The following is a 20,643-nucleotide window of genomic DNA, read 5'->3' as shown; positions in this document are numbered from 1 at the left end:
TGGAATTGCTAGCCAGACACGTAAGGTCACATTGTATAATCGTACAATTTATAGGACATATCAAGAACAGGCAAATCCATTGAGACAGAAAGCAGATTAGTTGTTGCCAGGAGTTGGGTGAAAAGTGAATGAGAAAAGTCTACTTAGTGAGTTTCCTTTTGGGGTGATGAATTGTTCTGGAACTACATAGTCCTGACGTTTGCAGAACATTGTGAATGTACTAAATGCTACTGAATTGTACACTTTAAATGGTTTAAGTGGGGAATTTATATGATATGTAAAAAAATTATTTATTTGTTCATCTGAAATTTTTTTTAAAAAGCACAAGAATGTTACCAATGTGGTTGGCATCGTTAGGCAATTCAGAGCAGGGCATGGAGGACCACCCTCTAAGAAACACCTGGCTGGAGGGTTTGGTAATCTCTTCTGTTCTCAGGATCTGTCATTGGCATGGCGTTTGTTGTTACTGAATCTGCCCCCCACCCCATAAAGGGAAAACAAAACCAGAAATGAACACAACAAAAAGTATCATCTATCTCTCTTCAAATGAACTAGGATTTTTTTAAATAACCCTAAAATGACTGGAAGATTGATTTATGAGCTACAGAAGCCCTTTGAACAAATTTCATACCTTTAATCTGGCCTTTAAGATCATATTACTGAAACTGACTTACCTAGGATGGTGGTGAAGCTGAAAATTACTTTAGCAGCTGTTTTGAATGCATATTCCCAGTCCTCAACCCCAGATTCCCTTTCTGCTGAAGTGGAGGTGGGGGAGGGCGGTGGAGCAGCAGGAATCTGCATTTTTTTTTTTTTTTTTTTTTTGCGGTACGCGGGCCTCTCACTGTTGTGGCCTCTCCCGTTGCGAAGCACAGGCTCCGGACGTGCAGGCTCAGCGGCCATGGCTCACGGGCCCAGCCGCTCCGCGGCACGTGGGATCTTCCCGGACCGGAACACGAACCCGCGTCCCCTGCATCGGCAGGCGGACTCTCAACCACTGCGCCACCAGGGAAGCCCAGGAATCTGTATTTTTAACAGTTTTTCAGGGTATTCTGAGATCAGCCAGGTGTGAGAACCACTGACCTAGACCAATTCTGAACTGATTCATTACGCCTTCTTCCTTGGTGTCTTCCTTTCCTGTTTGTGACATCTGGCTAGTTCTACAAGTGTTCTGTAGCTGTGGTCTCGCTGGGTCACAGTGGGGTTAAATGTCACCTTCACTTCCACCCAAACAATCCCTGAGTTAACTCTGCTTTTTTGTTTCTCTCTTCCCCAATTTGTTTCTCTCTTCCCCCAGGGGCTTTGTCTCTTGCTGTCTTCTGTGTATCCCCAGGTGTTTGAGCATATATATTTGTTGACTGAATTGAGCATCCACTGTGTATGTACCACCATGCCAAGTGCTATGGGTGGCATGTATTTCACATGCATTGCTTCACTTGAGCTTCACTATAGCCCTGTGAACTTGGCAGGTCAGATGTCATCACCGTCATTTACAGATGTGGGGTTTCCTGAGCTCCACAGAGAGGCAGAGCCAGCTTAAGCCCTTGAGCAACTTAAGTCCACTTAGGGAGACGTCCACACATGAAAAGTTATTGCAAGAAGAATAACCATTCCAAGTCACAGCTCACAACAACTAAAGGAAAGAAGCTTAGGCAATAGTAAGCCATCAGGCAAGAAGTAGTGTGTATGATGGTTGATCCCACACAGTCAGGGTTCAAATCCTAGCTCTGACACTTCAGAGTAGTGTGACCCTGGGCAAGTTACTCAACCTCTCTGTACCCCAGGTTCATCGTTTCTGAAATGAGAGTAATAATAATATGGGATATTATTATGAAGATAGATACTGATAAAATGAGATGTAGTGTTGTTTCGAGGATTAAATGAGTTCCTATACAAGGTGTTTAAAGTAGCACATAGAAACACTGTATATAGGGAGTTCCCTGGTGGTGCAGTGGTTGAGAATTCACCTGCCAGTGCAGGGGACACAGGTTCGATCCCTAGTCCGGGAAGATCCCACATGCTGCGGAGCAACTAAGCCCATGCGCCACGACTACCGAGCCTGCGCTCTAGAGTCCGCGAGCCACAACTGCTGAGCCCACGCGCCACAACTACTGAAGCCCATGTGCTCTAGGGCCCGTGTGTTGCAGCTACTGAAGCCCACATGCCTAGAGCCCGTGCTTCACAACAAGAGAGGCCACCACAATGAGAAGCCTGCACACCGCAAGGAAGAGTAGCCCCCGCTCGCCGCAACTAGAGAAAGCCCGCATGCAGCAACGAAGACCCAATGCAGCCAGAAAAATAAATAAAATTTTAAATACAGAAACACTGTATAAATGAAAATATATATATATATATATGTGTGTGTGTGTGTGTGTGTGTGTGTGTAGTAGACGGCTGTAAGTGCTATGGGGTGGAGAGGCAGATTGAGATTCCCTCAAGCCAAAGGGGCTAGAGAAGGGTGTTCTCCCCTGGTGAAGCTGCCTGGGTGCACAGGGAAAAGGTGGCTCGTGGCCCCGGTAGCACCCCCTTCTATGCAGCTGAGTCATTCATGCATGGAGATGCAGGCCTGTCCTCCCCAATTCTATTGACAGGTCAAATGTAGCCACCTAGGAAGTATTTATAAGCAAGAGCCACCCCTTTTCCAAAAGTGCACCTTAGGGGCTTCCCTGGTGGCGCAGTGGTTGAGAGTCTGCCTGCCGATGCACGGGACACGGGTTCGTGCCCGGGTCTGGGAAGATCCCACATGCTGCGGAGCGGCTGGGCCCGTGAGCCATGGCCGCTGAGCCTGTGCGTCCAGAGCCTGTGCTCCACAACGGGAGAGGCCACAACAGTGAGAGGCCCGCGTACCGCAAAAAAAAAAAAAAAAAAAAAAAAAAAACTCATCGGCCTCCAGAGCTGGCAGTTGTGTTGGATGCCTCTAGACCAGGCAGACAGAGTCCTACATTGGTGAAAACCAATGGAAATCTCTAGTTCTGCCTGTCACATATCTGAGGTTTCTGGGCAAAGAGAACTCTCCACAAAGTAAAAGTCTAAAAGTTCCAGATCGTCAGCTAGCCAGTAACACACTGATGAGATATGTCCAAGACCTAGGATCCTCTTGGGCATCAGGGAAGTCTTAGGGGGTCCTTAAAAATATTGATCATGAGCTTTTAAAAATGATGGACATATACAAGCAGTTCAGACTACTCGAAAAACACAAAGAAAAAACCAGGCAGTCCTAATGCCCCCGCTCTGAGAACTATCACGAAGCGTGTGCTTGCCATGCACACGGAAGGGGAGTGTTGTGGTGACACCATCCAGCTCCTGGGCAGAAGGATTCCTTCCGTAATCTCCCGACAGATGGCCAGCTTCCTCCACATGCTATCCTGCACGGTCTCACTTCTTTCCAGGCTTCTGGATTTGGCAAAGCCCACTTCCTTGCCTGGCGTGGAGGCAGAGGACGCTGTGTTAGGGTGGCATTTTGTCCAGCTGCCTCTGCCTTTGCCTTTGACAACTGCACAGAGGGCAGGGCTTTGTCCTCCTGGAGACTGTTGCCCTCGGCAGCCTGATGCCCGTGTCAACTCTGCCAGTTGCTTCTTGGTACTGGATGGGGTCCATGAGCCCTGCTTCAAACAGGCCCATCATATGCCCCTTTTCTCTGTGAGCTTAGAATCTGAAACCAGACTGCCAGACTGTTACCTTTTAAATCCTGTCTCTGCCACTTCCTAGCTGAGGGACCCTGATTACTTACTGAGTGTTAAGCCTGAGTTTCCTTGCCCGGAGAAACGGGTCTCCTAAAAACACCTATTCTGTTGCAATGATGTGAGAATTGAGCGAGTTAATAGATGCAGGACTCCCTGTGCTGATATGCTAAGCACTTAGTAAGCACTCAGTGAATGCTGGCTGCTGCCGCTACTTCCGGCAGATATGCAGGTTTATGCAAATTTCCTGACTGTTATCAACTGAACTGTGAGCTGAGGTATATGCGTTCATGCTTTGGGAAAAACTGGGAGTCAACCCCCTGAAAAGAGAAGATCCAAGAATCAGATTCACCTCTCTTTCAGAAAAGGGGGACTAAGAGATATGAACTTGCTGATGTTGAGTCAAAAAAGGAACACACTTTATTTTTCCATTTCATTTTAAAAAGAAGTTCCAAATGACACCAACCAAAGTTCAAAACCCAACGCTTGCAGGCCAAGCAACTCACAACGATAAATGTTTTGGTTTTTATTTATTTTACTTTGCAGTTTCCTCTTTCTCTTTAGTTTTGCAGTTGGATTAAGTCACTGTTTTTCATCTTTTCTTGAAAGTTATTCTTTACTTTCCCTAAATTGTTTCAGTCTCTTCTCCTTATTGCTCTGATTCCATTATGTTCTTTTTACTTCAAGAATCCTTATTTAACACTTATTTCACATTCCCAGTCCATTTAACTATATATAGGTAGTTATACATACCTATAACTCTATATACGGACCATATATATCTATATGTATATACATTATGTATGGATATATAACTATAGATCTGTAGTTATATAGAGTATATATAGTCTGTCTTCGCGTGCGCGCGTGTGTGTGTGTATACGTATATATATATTTATGGTACAACACTGATTGCTTGTTTTCTTCCCCCTTTGCTGAAGTCTTTGTTTTGATGCATATGCTAGAGTTCTTTTGTGAGTATTTTCCTCAAATGGGATATTTGGGTGAAATGCATTTCTTATATGCCATTCTTTAACCTGAGAAGTGAGGGAGAGCTTGTTGGTGTACAGAATTCTTGGGGTAAAGTCCCTTTTTTCAGTAGTCTGTAGGGGTTATTCCGGTTTGGTTTCTAGTGCTACAGATAAGAAGACTGAAGCCAGGTTCATTCTTTTTCTTTTCTTTTTTTGGTAACTTGTACTTTCTGTCTGGGAGGTTCCAGGATGTTGTATTTTCATTACCCTTGGAGATCTGGCACGTGGCCAGATGCATGGTTCTTTTCTCATTGCTCCTTCCTGGGATTCAGGATACCCCTCCTATCTAAAAACATGGGTCTTTCCTCTGTTATTTGTCTAATTGTTTCCTCTTCTCCATTTGCTCCTTTTTCTCTGTCTGGGACTTTGGATATAGTCACATCAGGTATAGCTGTCTCTATTCTTCAAACCTCTCTTTTTTTTCCCTTCATGATTTCCATCTATGCTATGTGTCTTTGCTCTGCACTTGAAATGGTTTTTCTAATCTATCTTTCCTAACGCCGATTGGTTTGCTGGATCGACCACCTGGCCTTCAATTCATTTATTGACCTTTACAGAATTTTTAGTTCAATAATCATATATTTAGATCAGAATTTTATACTTGTGTGCTGTACAGCAGTCTTCATAAGTGCTCTTTTATGTTCTGTTCACACAGATGCCGTCCACATTAAGTTCTGTCCATTTTCTTTGCTGCCCACAGGCCGTGTTATTTTATGTGCTGGGCTCATTTGGGCTCCAGTATGGCCATGAGGCAGTTCCATCAGTGACGGAGCAGTGATGTGCGACAGGCAGGCCACTTGTTTCCCAGTCTACCTTTGCTGTCTCAGTCCTCAGCCCACCTGTTCTGCTCCTTTGGGGCTTGGGGGAGGGGGTGGGAGTTCTTCCTGTGCAGTGTAAGGGATGGATGGGTGGGAATCCGATTCTCTGGAGAATAAGCTCTTCGCAGGAGCCAAACCTATCCCACCTTTGTCCCAGGGCTCTTTGGCTTCTTTTCCTAGGCCCTGCTAGACTGCCCAGTAGTCCAAGTCCCAAACCTCACCTGCCCTAGCTGTTTGTGAGCCCTGCCAGCCACTGGGCTCACAAGAGGTGGGTGGATTGGATTTGGGAGAGAAAAAGCATTTTGGGTAGGTGTCTCCAGAATCCATCTCTAAACTATTATTATATTACTTTATAGTTTTATATTTATAAAGCTGAATCATGGTCACTGTAAAAATAAATAGCACAGAATTGTACAATGTGAAAAGAAGAATCATCTCCTTGTTTCTGTCCATTCTTCCAGGGTAGCCACTGCTAATAGATTGGTGGGTCTTTCAAATATTTTCTATTTACTTACATATTTTTTTTTTTAAATACAAGTGGGATTACACTATATACAGTGTTTTGCAATTTGTGTTTTTTCACTTAGTATGTTAAGGACATTTTTTTCATATAGGCGTCCTGCATTTCTTTTAATGGTTGTATGACGGCGTGGTTTTCAACTGTGCAAATATCAAAATGTGCTTAATGAATGTTTGTTGTACACAGTTAGCTGTGTTATGAACAGTGATGCTTTGGAGAGCTTTGCATACATCTGAGTGTATTTCTGTGCACCAGATTACTAGATGTGGATTATTTGGGTCAAAAGATATATGCCTTTGAAATTTCAATAGCTTCTGCCAGATTTCCCTCCAGAAATGTTGAGCTTGTTGCTCTCCTATCTACGGGCTATGAGAGTTGCTGTTTCTCATCCTTTGGCTGGCACTGTATTATCAATTCTTCAGTTTTTGTTAGTCTCATAGATTAAAGGTAGTATCCTGCTGTTGTTTTAATTTGAATTTTTAAATTAATAGTGAGGTGGTGCATTTTCTTATTTGCTTATTGTCCTATTGTATTTTTTCTGTGAATTACTTCTTTATGTTGTTGCCTTCCTTTTCCCATTGAATTGTTAGTCTTTTTCCTTCTTTTAATTGAAGCATGGTTGATTTACAATATTATGTTAGTTTCAGGTGTACAGCAAAGTGATTCAGTTATATGTATATATTTTTTCAGATTATCTTCCATTATAGGTTATTTGTAAGGTACTGAATATAGTTCCCTGTGCTATACAGGGTCCTATTGATTATCTGTTTTACATACAGTAGTGTGTATCTGTTAATCCCAGACTCCTAATTTATCCCTCCCTCCCCCCTGTCCCCTTTGGTAACCTAAGTTTGTTTTCTATGTCTGTTTGAGTCTGTTCTGTTCTGTAAATACATTCATTTGTATTAAAGAATATGGACCAATTCACGAACTTGCACATTATCCATGTGCAGGGTCTATGCTCATCTTCTCTATATCGTTCCAATTTTAGTATATGTGCTGCCAAAGGGAGCATGTTAGTCCGTTTTTTTTAATTTGGAGGTGTTCTTTCTAACTTAAGAAAGTTTAGTTCCATGTCTGTCATTTGTGTTGCACAAATGTTTCCCAGTGTATTGTTTGTCCTCAGCTTTTTGGGTGGTTTTGCCTATACTGGTATTTTTCATTTTATGCTGCTTTATCTACATTTTGGCCTTTTTTCTTCAGGTTTCATAGCTGGCTTGGCATCTTCCTTACTTAAAGATGATATCTGTACAAAGAATTGATTCATGGTTTCTTCTTGCATGGTTTCATCTTTTCCCTGTAAATCTTTGGTGATATTTATTTTGATGGAAGTCGTGGAGAAGGGATCTGACTTAACTTGTTAATTTTTTTCTATATGGCTACCTATTTAATCCAACATCATGATTAGAGTCCATCTTTTTCTGACTGACCTGAAATGACACCTTCATCATAGATTAAATTCTCCTGTGGGTGAATTTTTTGTTGACTGATTTATGGTTTGTCCAAAGAAATGAGCCTTTTTGAGAGTCTGACTCATGAGTGAAGACCACTGGCACCCAGAAACATTTCCAGGACGGTGAAGTTGGAATTTTCTCTCGTCTCCGCTTGGCTCCCCTTCCACACTCACCTGCCTTTTTGTTATTGGTTGCAGATATCTGAGAAATACGGGCTGCCCGTGGAAAAGATAACAAAGCTTTACAAGAAAAGCAAAAAAGGGTAAGAAAGAAACGGAACTTAAATTGATTTCCCAATCAGATATGTCTATACAGTGCCTTTAAAAAAAAACAAGATGGTGCCCGTCTTTCGTTAGCTTTGTTGTCTGCCTTTTATAAAAATCTGTCATCCTTCCAAAGGCGTGCTGAGCAGCTTACGTGTGCCATGCATTTTGAAGACCTTTAATGAGAGAGAGTGGGGGGTGAGAGTGCATTGTCATGACGTCAGCTGAGATGCCCCCCTCCAATGACAGGATCAGTGGGTAGAATAGAGGGGTCTGGAAGTGGTGAGAGTGGCCCTGGGGACAGTGGCAAGGTCGCCCTTCTGCAGAGAGCAGAGTTTATAGGGAATCACGTGCTGCTCTTGGGGCTGGTTTCAGGGCAGCACGGTAGGAATACAAAGGATTCAGGGCATAGAGGATTCTTCTGAGGTCATTACTAACATAATGATCGAAATGATTACTGGACCTGCTTGTTCTCACTGTTAAGAACAACAGCTCTCACTTATCTGGTGCTCAGTAGGTCCTGGGTCCCCTGCTAAGTGCTTTATGTGTATTGTTCTGCTGTTCCTCACCACTCAGTGAGGTAGATTCTTATCCATAATTTATTGCTGATGGAGGCTAAGCAACTTGCCCAAAGTCTCATGTTCAGTAGGTGAGGCGCAGATTTAACCCAGGTCCATGGCCCCAAAGCCCTAGTGTTTAGCTCGCACATCTGCTGTCTCCAGCCCTCCCAGGGCCTCCTGTGTATGAGGCTCCAAGTTTAGTTGCCACGGAGCTGGATTTAGTGCCAGGAGAGGGTCTCCATTAGAGTCAGCTTCTGGAGCTATCTTCTTACAAAAAGCAGAAAATAGGTCTTTAAACTCTTCTCTGGGCCTCTTTCATAAAGGAAATTGATTATCTGGGATACTCGGGCTTTTTGAGTGATGTGGTCTCTCGGTTAATTTGGAGCCAAGCAGGAAACCCTTTCCACTTGAGCCCTGGTTGAAAAGCTCACTAAAATGCATGTTACAGTTCTTTCCAAAGTCAGTGCAAGAGGCTGAGTGTATTCCTTCGCTGGTGAGATTTGAGCGGTGTCTCAAGGTCTCACGTTGAGCAGAAACCCTCAGTGTCGACGCACATGCCGATGGTAACATTTCACTTCCACTGAGCCCTGTCTCAGGCCCTGGGCTAAATACTTTAATCCTAACAACCACCGTCTAAAGCAGGGTTGTTATTCTTATTTTTGCGGAAAGGCTAAACAACTTGCCTGATGACACATAGCTGTAAAATGAGAGTCAGTTCTCAAACCAAGATCTGTCTGACTTCAGAGAAGGGGATTGGTTAAAGGACTTCTAAATCACAGACAGGCCCTGGAAGTTGTTGGTTTTCTTAAAACCAAACCCAACACAGATGGTTAACCAAGGAGTAGGTCACGTGGTAAAAGTATGAACTTCAGAGTGAGGCAAAGCCTAGCTCAGCAGTGAGGCAGCTGAGTGAACCTGGGGACACGATCTCACCTTGCTGAGCTCAGGTTTCTCATTTGCACCGTGGTGATGACCGCACCTGCCTTCAAGGTTGCCCTGAGGACTAAACACAAGGTCTCCAAAACACTGGAACACACTACATGCTTGAGGAAGGGTACCTGCAGCTCTTGTTTATTTTCCTCTTCTCCTAAGTGTGGAGTACTTTTTTAAAATGCATTTTCAAGAGGCAATATGGTTTAATGAAAATAGTTCGGGGACCTGGCCCTGTCAATAGCTAACTTTGTGATTTCAGGCTCTGTTAACTTCTGGGCTGTACTTTACCAATCTAGAAAGCAAAAGGTTTGGGTTGAATGAGCTCTGAAATCCTGTTTCATAAGGAGTTAGTTCTGAGAAAGCGAGGTTTTGCTTTCCTCAAAGTGGCTTCTGGGGGCCAGTTTGGGGGCCGCTGCAGAGTGGGAGCCTGTCTCCTCTCCCCTCCAGCCCCCGCCCCCCTCCCTGGCCTCCCTTGCAAAAGCATGGCTGAGGGAGCCCCCAGCCGGGAGCCTGCCCTTGCACTGAGCGCCTTGGTCATGGCATCTCTGTTCCCCCATCCCCGGCAGCATCCTGGTGAACATGGACGACAACATCATCGAGCACTACTCGAATGAGGACACCTTCATCCTCAACATGGAGAGCACGGTGGAGGGCTTCAAGATCACGCTCATGGAGATCTGAGCCCTGCTCCGGGCAGCAGCCCTCAGGGCCTTTCTCCCCGGGGCAGCCGGAAGCCCGGGCCCTGCAGACCCACCCAGCCCATCTCACAACTGCTGTTACACGACCGACCGCGCTGGGGAGCGGGCCGAGGCCTGAAGCCCCGTGTTTGGTCCGTGCGTTTGGTCCGCCCGCCGGCTCCTGCCATGGAGCCGCAGCCCAAGCGCCTCGGGAAAGGGCCTTGCGCCTGTTGGATCCTTATTTATTGTCCACCTTTCTCTGGAGCCCAGGGCCCAGGCCCGCCAGGGCTCTGCAGGTCACTGCTGGCTCCAGGTGCCACCGTCCAGAGCCCTCCCCTTCAATCCATTCATCCCGAAGGGCCTGAGGATGCTCGCCCCTGCCGTCTCACCTCCTTACGTCTCCTGAGTGGACGGACAGAACGAGCCATTTCCTTCATCAGAGGTCGGGGGAGAGGCGGACGCCCCTTCCTGGTGAGAAACCTTCAGGCTGCTCGGAGACGGTCATCTCGCCCATACCCCCAGGGGTTCCCAGTGAGTGGCCAGCAGGCCGTGTGCAGGAAGACATTCAGCCACTGTGTAATTAGTAAGTAACCTAGAAGGTGTGCCTGGCTACCCGTGTACATAGTGTTTATAATATGGCAATAATATATTCTACCTGTGCTATGTGGGCATGTTTACTGCCACTGGCCGGGGGAGGCACATACCTGGAGACCCTGCTTTCTCTAAGAGGCTTCTGCCTCTGTGCTGTTCAGGAGACGCGCTGGGCGACGGAAGTGGCCTTTGGGGTGTCGGGTGACTGCGGTGAGCGCCGAGACAGCTACTCCCGTGGGCACGCGCGGGGCCTCGGTCCCTGTCCGCAGAGGGCGCCCTGTTCCCTTTCCACGGGCACTGCTCGCCCCGGAGGCCACTGAGTTTATCTCACGGCGATGCGCTTTGCCTGACCCTCCCTCTGAGCTGTCTCGTGGCAAAGGTGAGATTGTCTGAGGCCCCAGCTCCTCCTGCTTTGGTGTCGGCACCGCCTGAACTTTCTGGAGAGACCGCAGGGGGGTTGCCACTAGGGCCCCGTCTCTTGGGCCCGCTGCAGAACTCCTTGGCTATCGTGAGGATCCTGGCCACTGCACAAGCTCGTCCTTCATCACAAGTGGCCCCCTTAAAGCCCAACTGTGGTCCCGAGAGCGAGGCCGACAGTTCAGCTCTGGGTCTCCAGGCCACCGCGGCCTCCCGGGGCTCAGCCGGCACGGGAGAGGCCGTGCTCCGCCGCCTCTGCTCCCAGATGCTGGATGTGGAGGGAGCAAGCGAGGATGCCCCGAGAGCCCTGGCTCTTCGGAAAGCAGCGTCCAGAGGAAGACGGAGAGGCGGTTTGCCCTTCTGCTGGCTGCCCTAGCAGATGAAAAGAAACGCTTCCCCAAGCGATCACGATGTCATGGACCGGCCAGGCCACAGCTCTCCTTGAGGGGACAGGAACGTGGTCTAGGGGTCTGTGTTCACCTTTGTGGGTTGAAGCGCTAGCTTTCTACTAGCGAGCACACCCTCCACCCAAGGTCCCAGGTCTAGGACAGGTTCTCTGTAAGGACCCATTTGTTTGTAAAGCACTTTGATGTCTTACCTGGGGGCTTTCTCTTCAAGGGCTCCCTGCCCTCCCACCCCATTGCCCCTGAGGCCCAGAGCTGGACGGAAGGGCTGCCTCCAGTCCAGCTGTTTGTCCTGGAGGCTGCAGAGGACTTGAATGGAATGGTGGGCAGGTGCAGAGCCTAGGAAGATCTCTGGGTGTGGTGAGCAGGCACCTTTCCGCGTCTTCTGGACACATCACCCCTCTCCGTGGTGCCAAAGGTTACATCCTGGATTCACCTCTGCTCCAGTCTGTCGCCGCCTCCTCCACTCTGTGACTGCCATGCCCTGGACCGGCATCTTGGGGAACCTCCTGGGTACTAGTGGGGCTCACTGTTGGGAGTGCATGAGGTACAGTGCACCTCCCATGCTCCTTGCCTGAGGGCTGGTTCCAGACGTGATCGGCAGATGTAATGGCGAATACTACTGGGCCGGGGCACAGCACTCCAGAATAGGAAAAAGAGAAAATCTTTGGCAATCTGACACGGGTTACCAAGCCTTCTCTCTCCAGCCTCTGTGGAAAAAAATGTTGGCTAATCCTGCCCTAGGCAGCAGATGAAATCAAAGAGGCTTTTGCCTTTGTCCCAGGTCCCTGGGCAATGATCGCGGTGACCACTGCCAGAACAAAGCATATGAGCTCAGTGCCAGCAAAGGGTGGTGCAGAGTGTCCCCTCGCATTTGATCTGTCCCCATCTTACCGTGTCCCCTCTGCGTCCTTGGTGTGCCCATGGCTTAGCTTCGATGTGGCCTTCACTATGTATATGAGCAGAGCTTTGATGAGCAAAATTGTCCAAGAAACACACTCCAGAGAGATAGGAAAACTTGCCTCCTCTTCTTTTTTTGTCCCTTAATAAATAAGCTTTAAAGAAAAAATTCACGTAAGACGAGGGACATGTGAAACAAGTGTTTTTCTTATACTTACCCAAATTGCTTAGACTTTATGGGTGTTTAGGAATTGGGTCCAACAGAAAAATGCAGTCGGGTATCATCTTGGAATTGGATCCTAAAAGACTAAGGCACGTCCCAGCCCAGAAACTTAAGAAGCATGAACTGAATCAAACATTTCATTTTCCTTCTTATTTAAAATTACGCAAATGCAACAGAAGCAGAGGGCTTGTGCCAAATTCTAAAAACAGCCCTTTCTTAAAGACAAGCAAGGAAGACTGCTAGATGGACAATTTGCTCTCGTGTTTAAAAAAAAAAAAAAAAAAAAGGCAAATGTAACTTAATAGTTTTGTAAATGGGAGAGGGGGAATCTATAAACTATAAATACAGTTATTTTATTTTTTGTACATTTTTAAGAAGAAAAAAATAAATATTCCTAACAACTCAAATGTCTGGTGTTCTCGGTGAGGTTGGTATTGGGGCTCTTTGCCTGACTGGAAAGAAGCCTCTGTGTGAGCGGGGAAGGTTCTAGGCTCCCCTTGGGCACCTCAGGCCCTGGGCTCCAACAAGCAGACGTTTCCTCTTCTGGTTGCTTTGTTGTGCCCAACCCCAAGGTTAAATGAGAAGAGGGCTGAAGACATCACGAGGCCTTTGGTGTGACCATGACAGGCCACCAGCATGGCTATTCTTCCAGTTCCCAGGGCAGGGAGTAGGCTCTGTCCATCTGCATTCCTCACGCCCAGCTCCCTCAACGCCACTTAAATGTACCACCAGAGCTTTCCCGTCCCTTAGTTCATCTCGCCCACCTCTCCACAGAGACTAAAACCACGTGGCTGAAACGCCAACCTCATCATGACAGTCTCTTGCCCTGGAACCCACAGCCTCGCTAGTATCTGTCAGCTCAAATCCCAGTATTTCTTTTTTTTTTTTTTTTAAGTGTGGTGTGCTAATTCCCATGGAAGAAACTCTGATCACTGGGAAACTGAATATGGGAGGGAGAAAGTAAGTATCCCTGACCCCTTCTTCCTCTTTTCCATGGACAATTCCAACCTTACAGCCACATGGCTCATCTGAAGAAGCCCTGTAGGGCCAAGCAGATGCTTCTGCTGAAGGATTTCCTTTTTTTTTAACATCTGCATTGGAGTATAACTGCTTTACAATGGTGTGTTAGTTTCTGCTTTACAGCACAGTGAATCAGTTATACATATGTTCCCATATCTCTTCCCTCTGGCATCTCCCTCTCTCCCACCCACCCCCTCTAGGTGGTCACAAAGCACCGAGCTGATCTCCCTGTGCTATGCGGCTGCTTCCCACCAGCTGTCTGTTTTACGTTTGGTAGTGTGTATATGTCCATGCTTCTCTCTCGCTTTGTCACAGCTTACCCTTCCCCCTTCCCGTGTCCTCTTACCCCTAGGTTCTTCATGACCGTTTTGGTTTTTCTTTCTTAGATTCCATATGTATGTGTTAGCATACGGTATTTGTTTTTCTCTTTCTGACTTACTTCACTCTGTATTCAAATCCCAGTACTTCTCGGCATTTCTTCAGTGGCCACGCACACTCCTTCAGCCATCCTCCACGATTAGCTCCCAAGAGCCTCTCTGTTCCAAACAAGGAGCGCGTCTATGTTCTTCCACCTGTCTGTCTGTCCACGTCCACAGCTTTCAAATCTTGGCTAAAAATTCGCCAGGGAAAGCTTTCTCTGACCAACTTTGACCCCCTTGGCATCCTCGGCAGCCTCCGTGCTTGGACCAGTGGGCAGCAAAGAGGTCAGGAGAAGTGCTCGTTGAGGAGGCTTCTGGAGAGATCCTGGGATTAGAAATGGGCCAAAGGCCTCTTTGCCACGATCCGTGTTCCGCAGTCTCAGTAGGAGGTCTGAATGTATTCCCCACAGGCCCGAGGACGTCCTGCCGGGCATGCACTGGTCTCCACATCTCCCCTGAGGCAGTCCTCCCTTGACCCATTGCAGCCATAGTCCTGCTGTGAACTCTGCTCCTCATGTGTGCCCCCCCCACACACACCCCACCTCCCTGTACTGGGACTCCGGGTAGGTAAAGCTGTCAGGGCCACAGGGTCAAGTACCAGCTCCTGCCTTCACCGCCATGCCAGCTCAGCTCAGTTACTATGGACCGGGCATCGTGCCCGGTGCTGGGGAATAAGAGGCACATTAGATGCAGTCCATCCTCAGAGGCTGCAATGTGCCCAGTGATAACAGCCTGGCATCGTCAGCACCGGGATAGGGGTTCACTCTGGGAGAGCCAGGGCTTAGCAGTCACCCCAGTCCTAAGGCATACAATCCCCTCTTACCCTTAGACTTTCACAATGTGATGAGGTCACCAAACGCTAAGCCTTTAGGAAGGCTGCCAACTCGAGTGTCTGAGCCCCTGTATCTCTGAGGGTCAGTGGCACATTAACACCCAGGGCAGCAAATGCCCAGGACCTACCTGAGCCCTGGACATGTGGTCATCATTCAAGTGTAGAGAAATCTATTTGCAATGAATATACCATTGGTTAGACCCTTGGCGTGGACATCTTTTCACTCTGCAACAATCTTTCTACTTTAGGTGGATCTGACTGATACTCTACTGCCTTGGAAAATACAGGGCTCAATTTTCTTTCTTTTGTTTCTTCAGCCACCTTAAAAAAAAAAAAAACAAAACAGAAAATTTCAGGGAAGTGAACGCATACTCCTGACAAAGATAAGAGAGGCCTGCGTGAAGCATCTCCATTTCTTCCAAAGGGAGCTCTCGTGACCTCCCCCTGCCTCGACTGAGAAAGCAGGCAGATTCTTCCTCACCTGGCCTATGCCTGCCCCGCCCCCCCATGCCTGAACTAGGCTGTCAGGGGGTCCAGAGCTGGGTTGGGACAGTACCCTGAAAATAGGAGCCTCAGGCTTGCAAACGTGCTGGAAATTAACAGGTTCCCCTCCAACAGGTGTGCGAGTGAAGAGCCTCCTGATCAGGTTGGAGGGTCGCAGCCACCTCCTTACCATCACTGCCGTGAGTGACACGGCATTACGCATGCTCAGTTCTCACGGGCCTCAGGGCCACTGCTGGTCTACAGAGAGAAACTGTGAGGTACAAAAAGACTCCCCTCCAGGCCAACTCAGCTCCTACATGAGGTCTGGTTGGCCCATGAGACACCTACCGTAGCTGACATTCAGCCCCTTCTTCCTACATTCATGGCCTCTGTGCTGGAGGCAAGGCCAAGGACAGCAGCAACAAGCACCTTGATCTGAATTGGCTTTGAGGCCATGGGCTCTGTATCATGTCAGTTTTCCTACAGACTCTTCTCCAGCCTGAGAGGCCCTGAGAGGGGAGAGGGGCATGTTAATTTCCCACTGAAGAGGAACTTGCCTCAGTTTCTCCTTCTGGTGCACCTAATGTTGAGACTAGAATTTATAGCTCCAGTTGTGAGGAAGGAGAGGAGGTAAGAAAGGGAAGGCCATGAGGGGAAAGTTAGCCCACATGTAGACCAAGGATGCTTCCGGACACGGCTTGGGGTCCAGCAGACCCTCTCATCCCCGCTTTCACAAACCCTGCTTCCTTGTGCCTGGAGAGCAGAAACCACACCCAGGAGGTGGCCAGCACAGCATCTGGGCCCTCACTCGGGCACAGATTCAGCTGGAGCAGCAGTTTAGGCATGGAAACCTCATGTCCCAGACCATCATATTAAATCAGCAACATTCTTGAATGCCAAGCTAGAGTAACACAAAAGTCACCTGATATAGGACCCACTCCACGGGGAGGGATTCATAAATTACTAAATTCACTTGTGCAAAGTGCCCCCAGGGCATATCAATGGGATGGGACTGCGCCCTTAACACCCCTTCCCCACCCTAAACAAGGATATGAACAGTCGACCACTCTATCATCCTTCACGTCGTAAGCCACTTTATTCCAGTCCCTTGAACATCACAGGCTGGCCTGATTTCAGACAGAACAGACTTCATTTCCAGAGGTCCCTCAACACAGCAATGACAATGAACAGCCCAGCACAGGAGTGACATAAGCTTTTAGGCATTCAGCCTTCTGGGTGCTGTCAAGTCCCTTGGCCACACTCGAGTGCATTGGATCAGACATACAAAGGTCTTCCTGGGAAGGAGGAGAATGAGAAAACAACCCTCAAGAAAATACAGACAGGGTCAATGGCAGGCAAGGACGAGGACTAGTTTCCGCTTTGTTTTCTTAACAGCTGGAGACACACTCCCCTGCATCTCACTCCAGCTCTAGGTTCTAGGGAACGGAGTGCGTCTGGCTCAGTAAGATGTCATGACTGAGGACAGAGCCCAGGCAGGCTTTCCCCAACATTAACTGACTCCGCCATCTAAGGAGAACTAAAGGAGGAATTAGGTCTTCAATCAAGAGCGGGAGAAAGTGGGAGGCAGCTCCTGAACATCACCTACAGAGGTGCCGGGTCCCCTTGCCACTGTGCACGCCGCGTCTTAGGTTAATTCCCTAGTTTTCAAAACCAGATTTTACCACTTGGCCAATGGAGGGACTCAGCACGTCTCACAGTGTAGAACCACTATAAAAAAAACTGACACGCAGAGGAAGATGAAGATTATTTTACTGAGTCCAGGTCTCAAAATTTCACCCTGCCACGTTGGTTCGTTTTGGTCAACCATACAAATTCAGATTTTTACTGTCAGTTTAAATGGAATCGCGTAATACTCAGGAATCTAGAGGTTAGAAATGGGCTCAGCATCATTTTCCTCATGGTTATAAGTTTATCTTTCTGTGGTTCATGGTCTACAGGAAGTAGCTTGGCCGCAGCCAAGGAGACCTCTCTGCCTTCTCTTGGGGCAGGGTCTCCCCGTCTACATCCTTGAGTGTTTGGACTTCCCCATACCTACTGCTTGTGAAAATATGACTTACCTGTGACCAGCAACTTGTACTCTTACCTTTCAATTCAAATTAGGATGTATGAGGTCATCAGACCAAACTGCAACTCAAATTTGTACTGTCACTTCTGTAAATAGAAATTTGCATTCAGAGAACACGATGATGCAAGATACTTTCGGATTCCCAAGGGTGGGCCTTGGAAATCACAGACACACTTGCCTATGCCTTCTTCAGGATGAACCAGGTGATGCCCAGCCTCTAACCTCTGACTCTTTTCAGGGCCACTAGAGGCGTGGAAAAGTCAACATTCCAGCTATGGCTTCCTAACCATCCATGTGGATTAAAGCACTGGGAAGTCCCGAGAATTTATGCTATTTGGGGTGGGGGTGGGAACAGCTACAGAATATTATCTGCTCAGAAAAGCACCGCACCTCTGATCCAGGACTGTCAACGGCCTGCTGGGCTGGGTGGGCAAACCCACATCTCTAATAAATATGAACCTTCTGGTGCTCCAGTTGACACATCCCACTCAAACTTGCCCCACTTCTATTGCCTAGGCACTACCACTGGAAAAGCATTCAAAATTAAGGTTGGGCCCTGGTCATGGTTACTTTGTACTTTTCTGGAATATATAAAATATACCTGTTGATTGGTGCATTTGTGCAAAGACGGATATGACTTTAAAATAAGACATAGACATTCATTATAGCTGGCTTACTTCACAACAAGCTACTAAAAACAGTCTCCTGTAATAAGATTGTATTAGTGCTCACTAAACATGCATTTCATTTAAACAAGGCAAAACACTTAATTTCGTCTGTAATACCCAGTATTTTATATACAGCGATCTTTTTTTCTTTTTTTAAACTACAATAGGCAACAAGATGGGTCTGGCTTTGAAATATAAATTACCATTTGTGTTTAATTTCCAGAGAAACTCATCTTAGCTCAACTAGTGTAAACCTGGGAAGAAATAGCTGAGCCATCTTTTTCCTCTCCTCTATGAATTTACCTTGAAATGTTCACAGCTTAGAAACTAAAGCCTGCTGGGGAAGAGGATGGGGTGGGCCTCCAGGCGGGAATCCCCCAGGCCCCTTTAATAGCCTGGCCCTGGAGGATTCCTGGTCCCTGGGCAATCGAGCATCTGGTGCCACCACCCCTAGGGCATGTGTCACTCCAGACCCAGGTGGGGAATTTTGTTTTCCAAACAGGGCCCTTAAGCTTGCAATAGAATCACTGGACTGGATTGTTTTCTCTTCTCTTCTCTTGCCTCCCCCAGTCTTCGGTTTTAGAACACAGACTTTCGAATCAAAGGGAAAGTAAGAATAATAACGATGAAAAATCGTCAGAACAACGAACACCACAAAGTCTGTGCACGGCAGCACTGTTCATGCTCTCCACAAGCGCGGGGGGCTCTAGACATTCCCATGAAGCGTCCACGACAAAAGAAGCTGCAGGCGGCACGGAGGGAGGTGCATCCGACCACACGAGGAACAGCATCACCGTCAATATTGTTTGGCAAAAAAAAAAATTTTTTTTGTTAAAAAGTAAACTCCAAAGGGAACACAAGCAGCTCTACAGTTGGTGGGGCTTCCGGCTCAGAAGTGGCCGGCGCTGCTGGGGTCGCACTGCAGGAGGCGCACTATGGACGGGTCGCTCTTGGCCCCTCGGATGAACTCTTCCAGGGAGAGTTTTCCTAGAAAGCAAGAGGACCGGTGAGTGGCGGCTGGCGGCCGCTGCACAGACGTAGGCTTCCCGCTGTACCTTGGAGCCGGCGGCGGCGGCGGCCCACCTCCTCCCGGGGTCTCACACCTGCCGTGAGGCCCACCTTCCGTCTCTCCGAGCCGAGACCCCAGGGCTCGTTGAGCATCGCACAGTGCAGCACGCGGCCTCCTGAGAGCTCTGTGTGCACGGCCCTGGGCTGCGGGGCTGCTGGGTGGCCGCGACGTGGGCCCTGCCCTCGTGGCCCCTCCAGCTACAGGTGCCCCGGAGGGACTCAGATAGCGCCTTTCAGAGACTGAGCTGGGCTCCTGCAGCACCAAGGCCGTCCCCACGGGCTCACTGGGCCCTCTGGGCTCCTCAGGGTCACTTGGCTACACCTACATTTGCATGTGGGCAGAGGGGCCCGAAGAGACATCTGGGGAGAGGGCCCCTTCTTTGGGCCAAGGTGTGAGGATGGCTGCCCTTCCATCCAGGCGAGGGCTGTGTGCTCCAAGAAGCAGAGAGGTGCCGCGGGGGTCCCTCCCGTCAATCAGGGCACTTTCCTCCTACCTCAATGGGCTGGACGGGGGAGACTGGCTGCCTGGGATTCCACTCCTCCTCGATGTCTTTCTCCTTCTTGCCCAAGCTAGAGTATGTATCAATTCCCTTCGGGAAGTTTCCTCGGTCATATTGTTGGTGGGGAGGCAAAGCTTCCCCCGCTTTCTTGTTGCGGCAGGGTAAACCCTGCATTCAGCGTATGTATCCGCTCGGGCTAACTACCCGCGTGCTCCCGGATTGGCTTCCCAGCTAACCTGCTGGGGGCCCAGACTTTTCTCTTCAAGTCAGCGCCAGGGGTTAGATGCAAAGAGCTTCTCCAAGAGGAATCTAACAGCGGGAGGGTCTAGATGAGGACCGTGCTCCGGTGTGGCGTCCCGCCTTGGGGTCCAGAAGCCCTGAGCCAAAGCACCAAGTCTCCTGGTTGGGTGGAACCTGACCCCTTGGCAGACTGAAAGCCCCTCCCAGTACGGCTCCCACTCCAACCCACCCCCCACCCCCGCCCTTTTTTTTTTTTTAAAAAACCCAAGGCTTTCCCTTAGGAAAGCACAGGACTTTAAAGCAACGAGATGCATTTGGGGAATGCTGACCCCGTCAGGGCTCTGTGACCCCATTGTGGCCGAGTCCCAGAGCACAGGGTCTCATTTCTCGCAGTGAGCGTTCGATCCTGCAGTGTTTGGATCTTCTCCCATCTTTCAGCCCTATTCTGAAGAGAAGGCTGGGCCTTGGGCAGCAGACAAGCCCACCTGTGCTCCCCTGGAGCATCAGCAAAATGTGCAGTTTAATGTCAGTGAGTTTACTATTCTATTAAAAGAATCCCATGTGTTTAGTCTTTGCAAAACAAACTATTCGCTGTGAATCAAGGCACATAGAGAAACAGGATGTAACGGCACCTTTGTGGAGAAACAAAGCAAACAGATTGGCCTGTACCCTGCAAACCTGGATTCTCAGGCAGCTGGTGCCCCAGAGGGCATAGGGATAGAAACTGAGGCTCGCTCTGCGACAAAGCCTTCCGCCGGGGGTATATGACTGCATTTGCTCATCACTGACAAGAACTGCTGGGGATGCCCAGCAGAACAGGCAAGCTGGAAATAAAAGCAAGAGCTATAGATGACTC

General features: G+C 48.3%; 2 protein-coding genes and 1 non-coding gene across 13 annotated transcripts in view; 1 reads left to right on the top strand and 2 right to left on the bottom strand.

Annotated features, from left to right (window-relative positions):
- The window catches only part of GRHL2 (grainyhead like transcription factor 2), a 165,416-nt gene extending 152,544 nt beyond the window's left edge, over positions 1-12,872 (top strand). For both annotated transcript variants that reach the window (XM_067711598.1, XM_067711597.1), the window contains exons 15-16: positions 7,701-7,765; positions 9,826-12,872. In XM_067711598.1, the coding sequence (XP_067567699.1) occupies positions 7,701-7,765; positions 9,826-9,940 (180 nt within the window). In that variant the 3' untranslated portion in view covers positions 9,941-12,872. The remainder of the gene's footprint in view (positions 1-7,700; positions 7,766-9,825) is intronic.
- On the bottom strand, positions 6,958-7,064 carry LOC137210794 (U6 spliceosomal RNA). The gene has a single exon (XR_010936730.1). It is a non-coding gene; the product is annotated as a U6 spliceosomal RNA (small nuclear RNA).
- A 3,430-nt stretch (positions 12,873-16,302) lies between the features above and the next one.
- Positions 16,303-20,643, bottom strand: part of NCALD (neurocalcin delta) — a 432,221-nt gene continuing 427,880 nt past the window's right edge. For all 10 annotated transcript variants that reach the window (XM_067711605.1, XM_067711601.1, XM_067711599.1 and 7 more), the window contains one exon: positions 16,303-18,966. In XM_067711605.1, the coding sequence (XP_067567706.1) occupies positions 18,869-18,966 (98 nt within the window). In that variant the 3' untranslated portion in view covers positions 16,303-18,868. The remainder of the gene's footprint in view (positions 18,967-20,643) is intronic.

The sequence above is a fragment of the Pseudorca crassidens genome, chromosome 17 (genome assembly GCF_039906515.1).
Source record: "Pseudorca crassidens isolate mPseCra1 chromosome 17, mPseCra1.hap1, whole genome shotgun sequence".
Classification (NCBI taxonomy): Eukaryota; Metazoa; Chordata; class Mammalia; order Artiodactyla; family Delphinidae; genus Pseudorca; species Pseudorca crassidens.
Note: the sequence above shows the minus strand (reverse complement) of the source record. Positions and strands in the feature narration are given on the sequence as shown.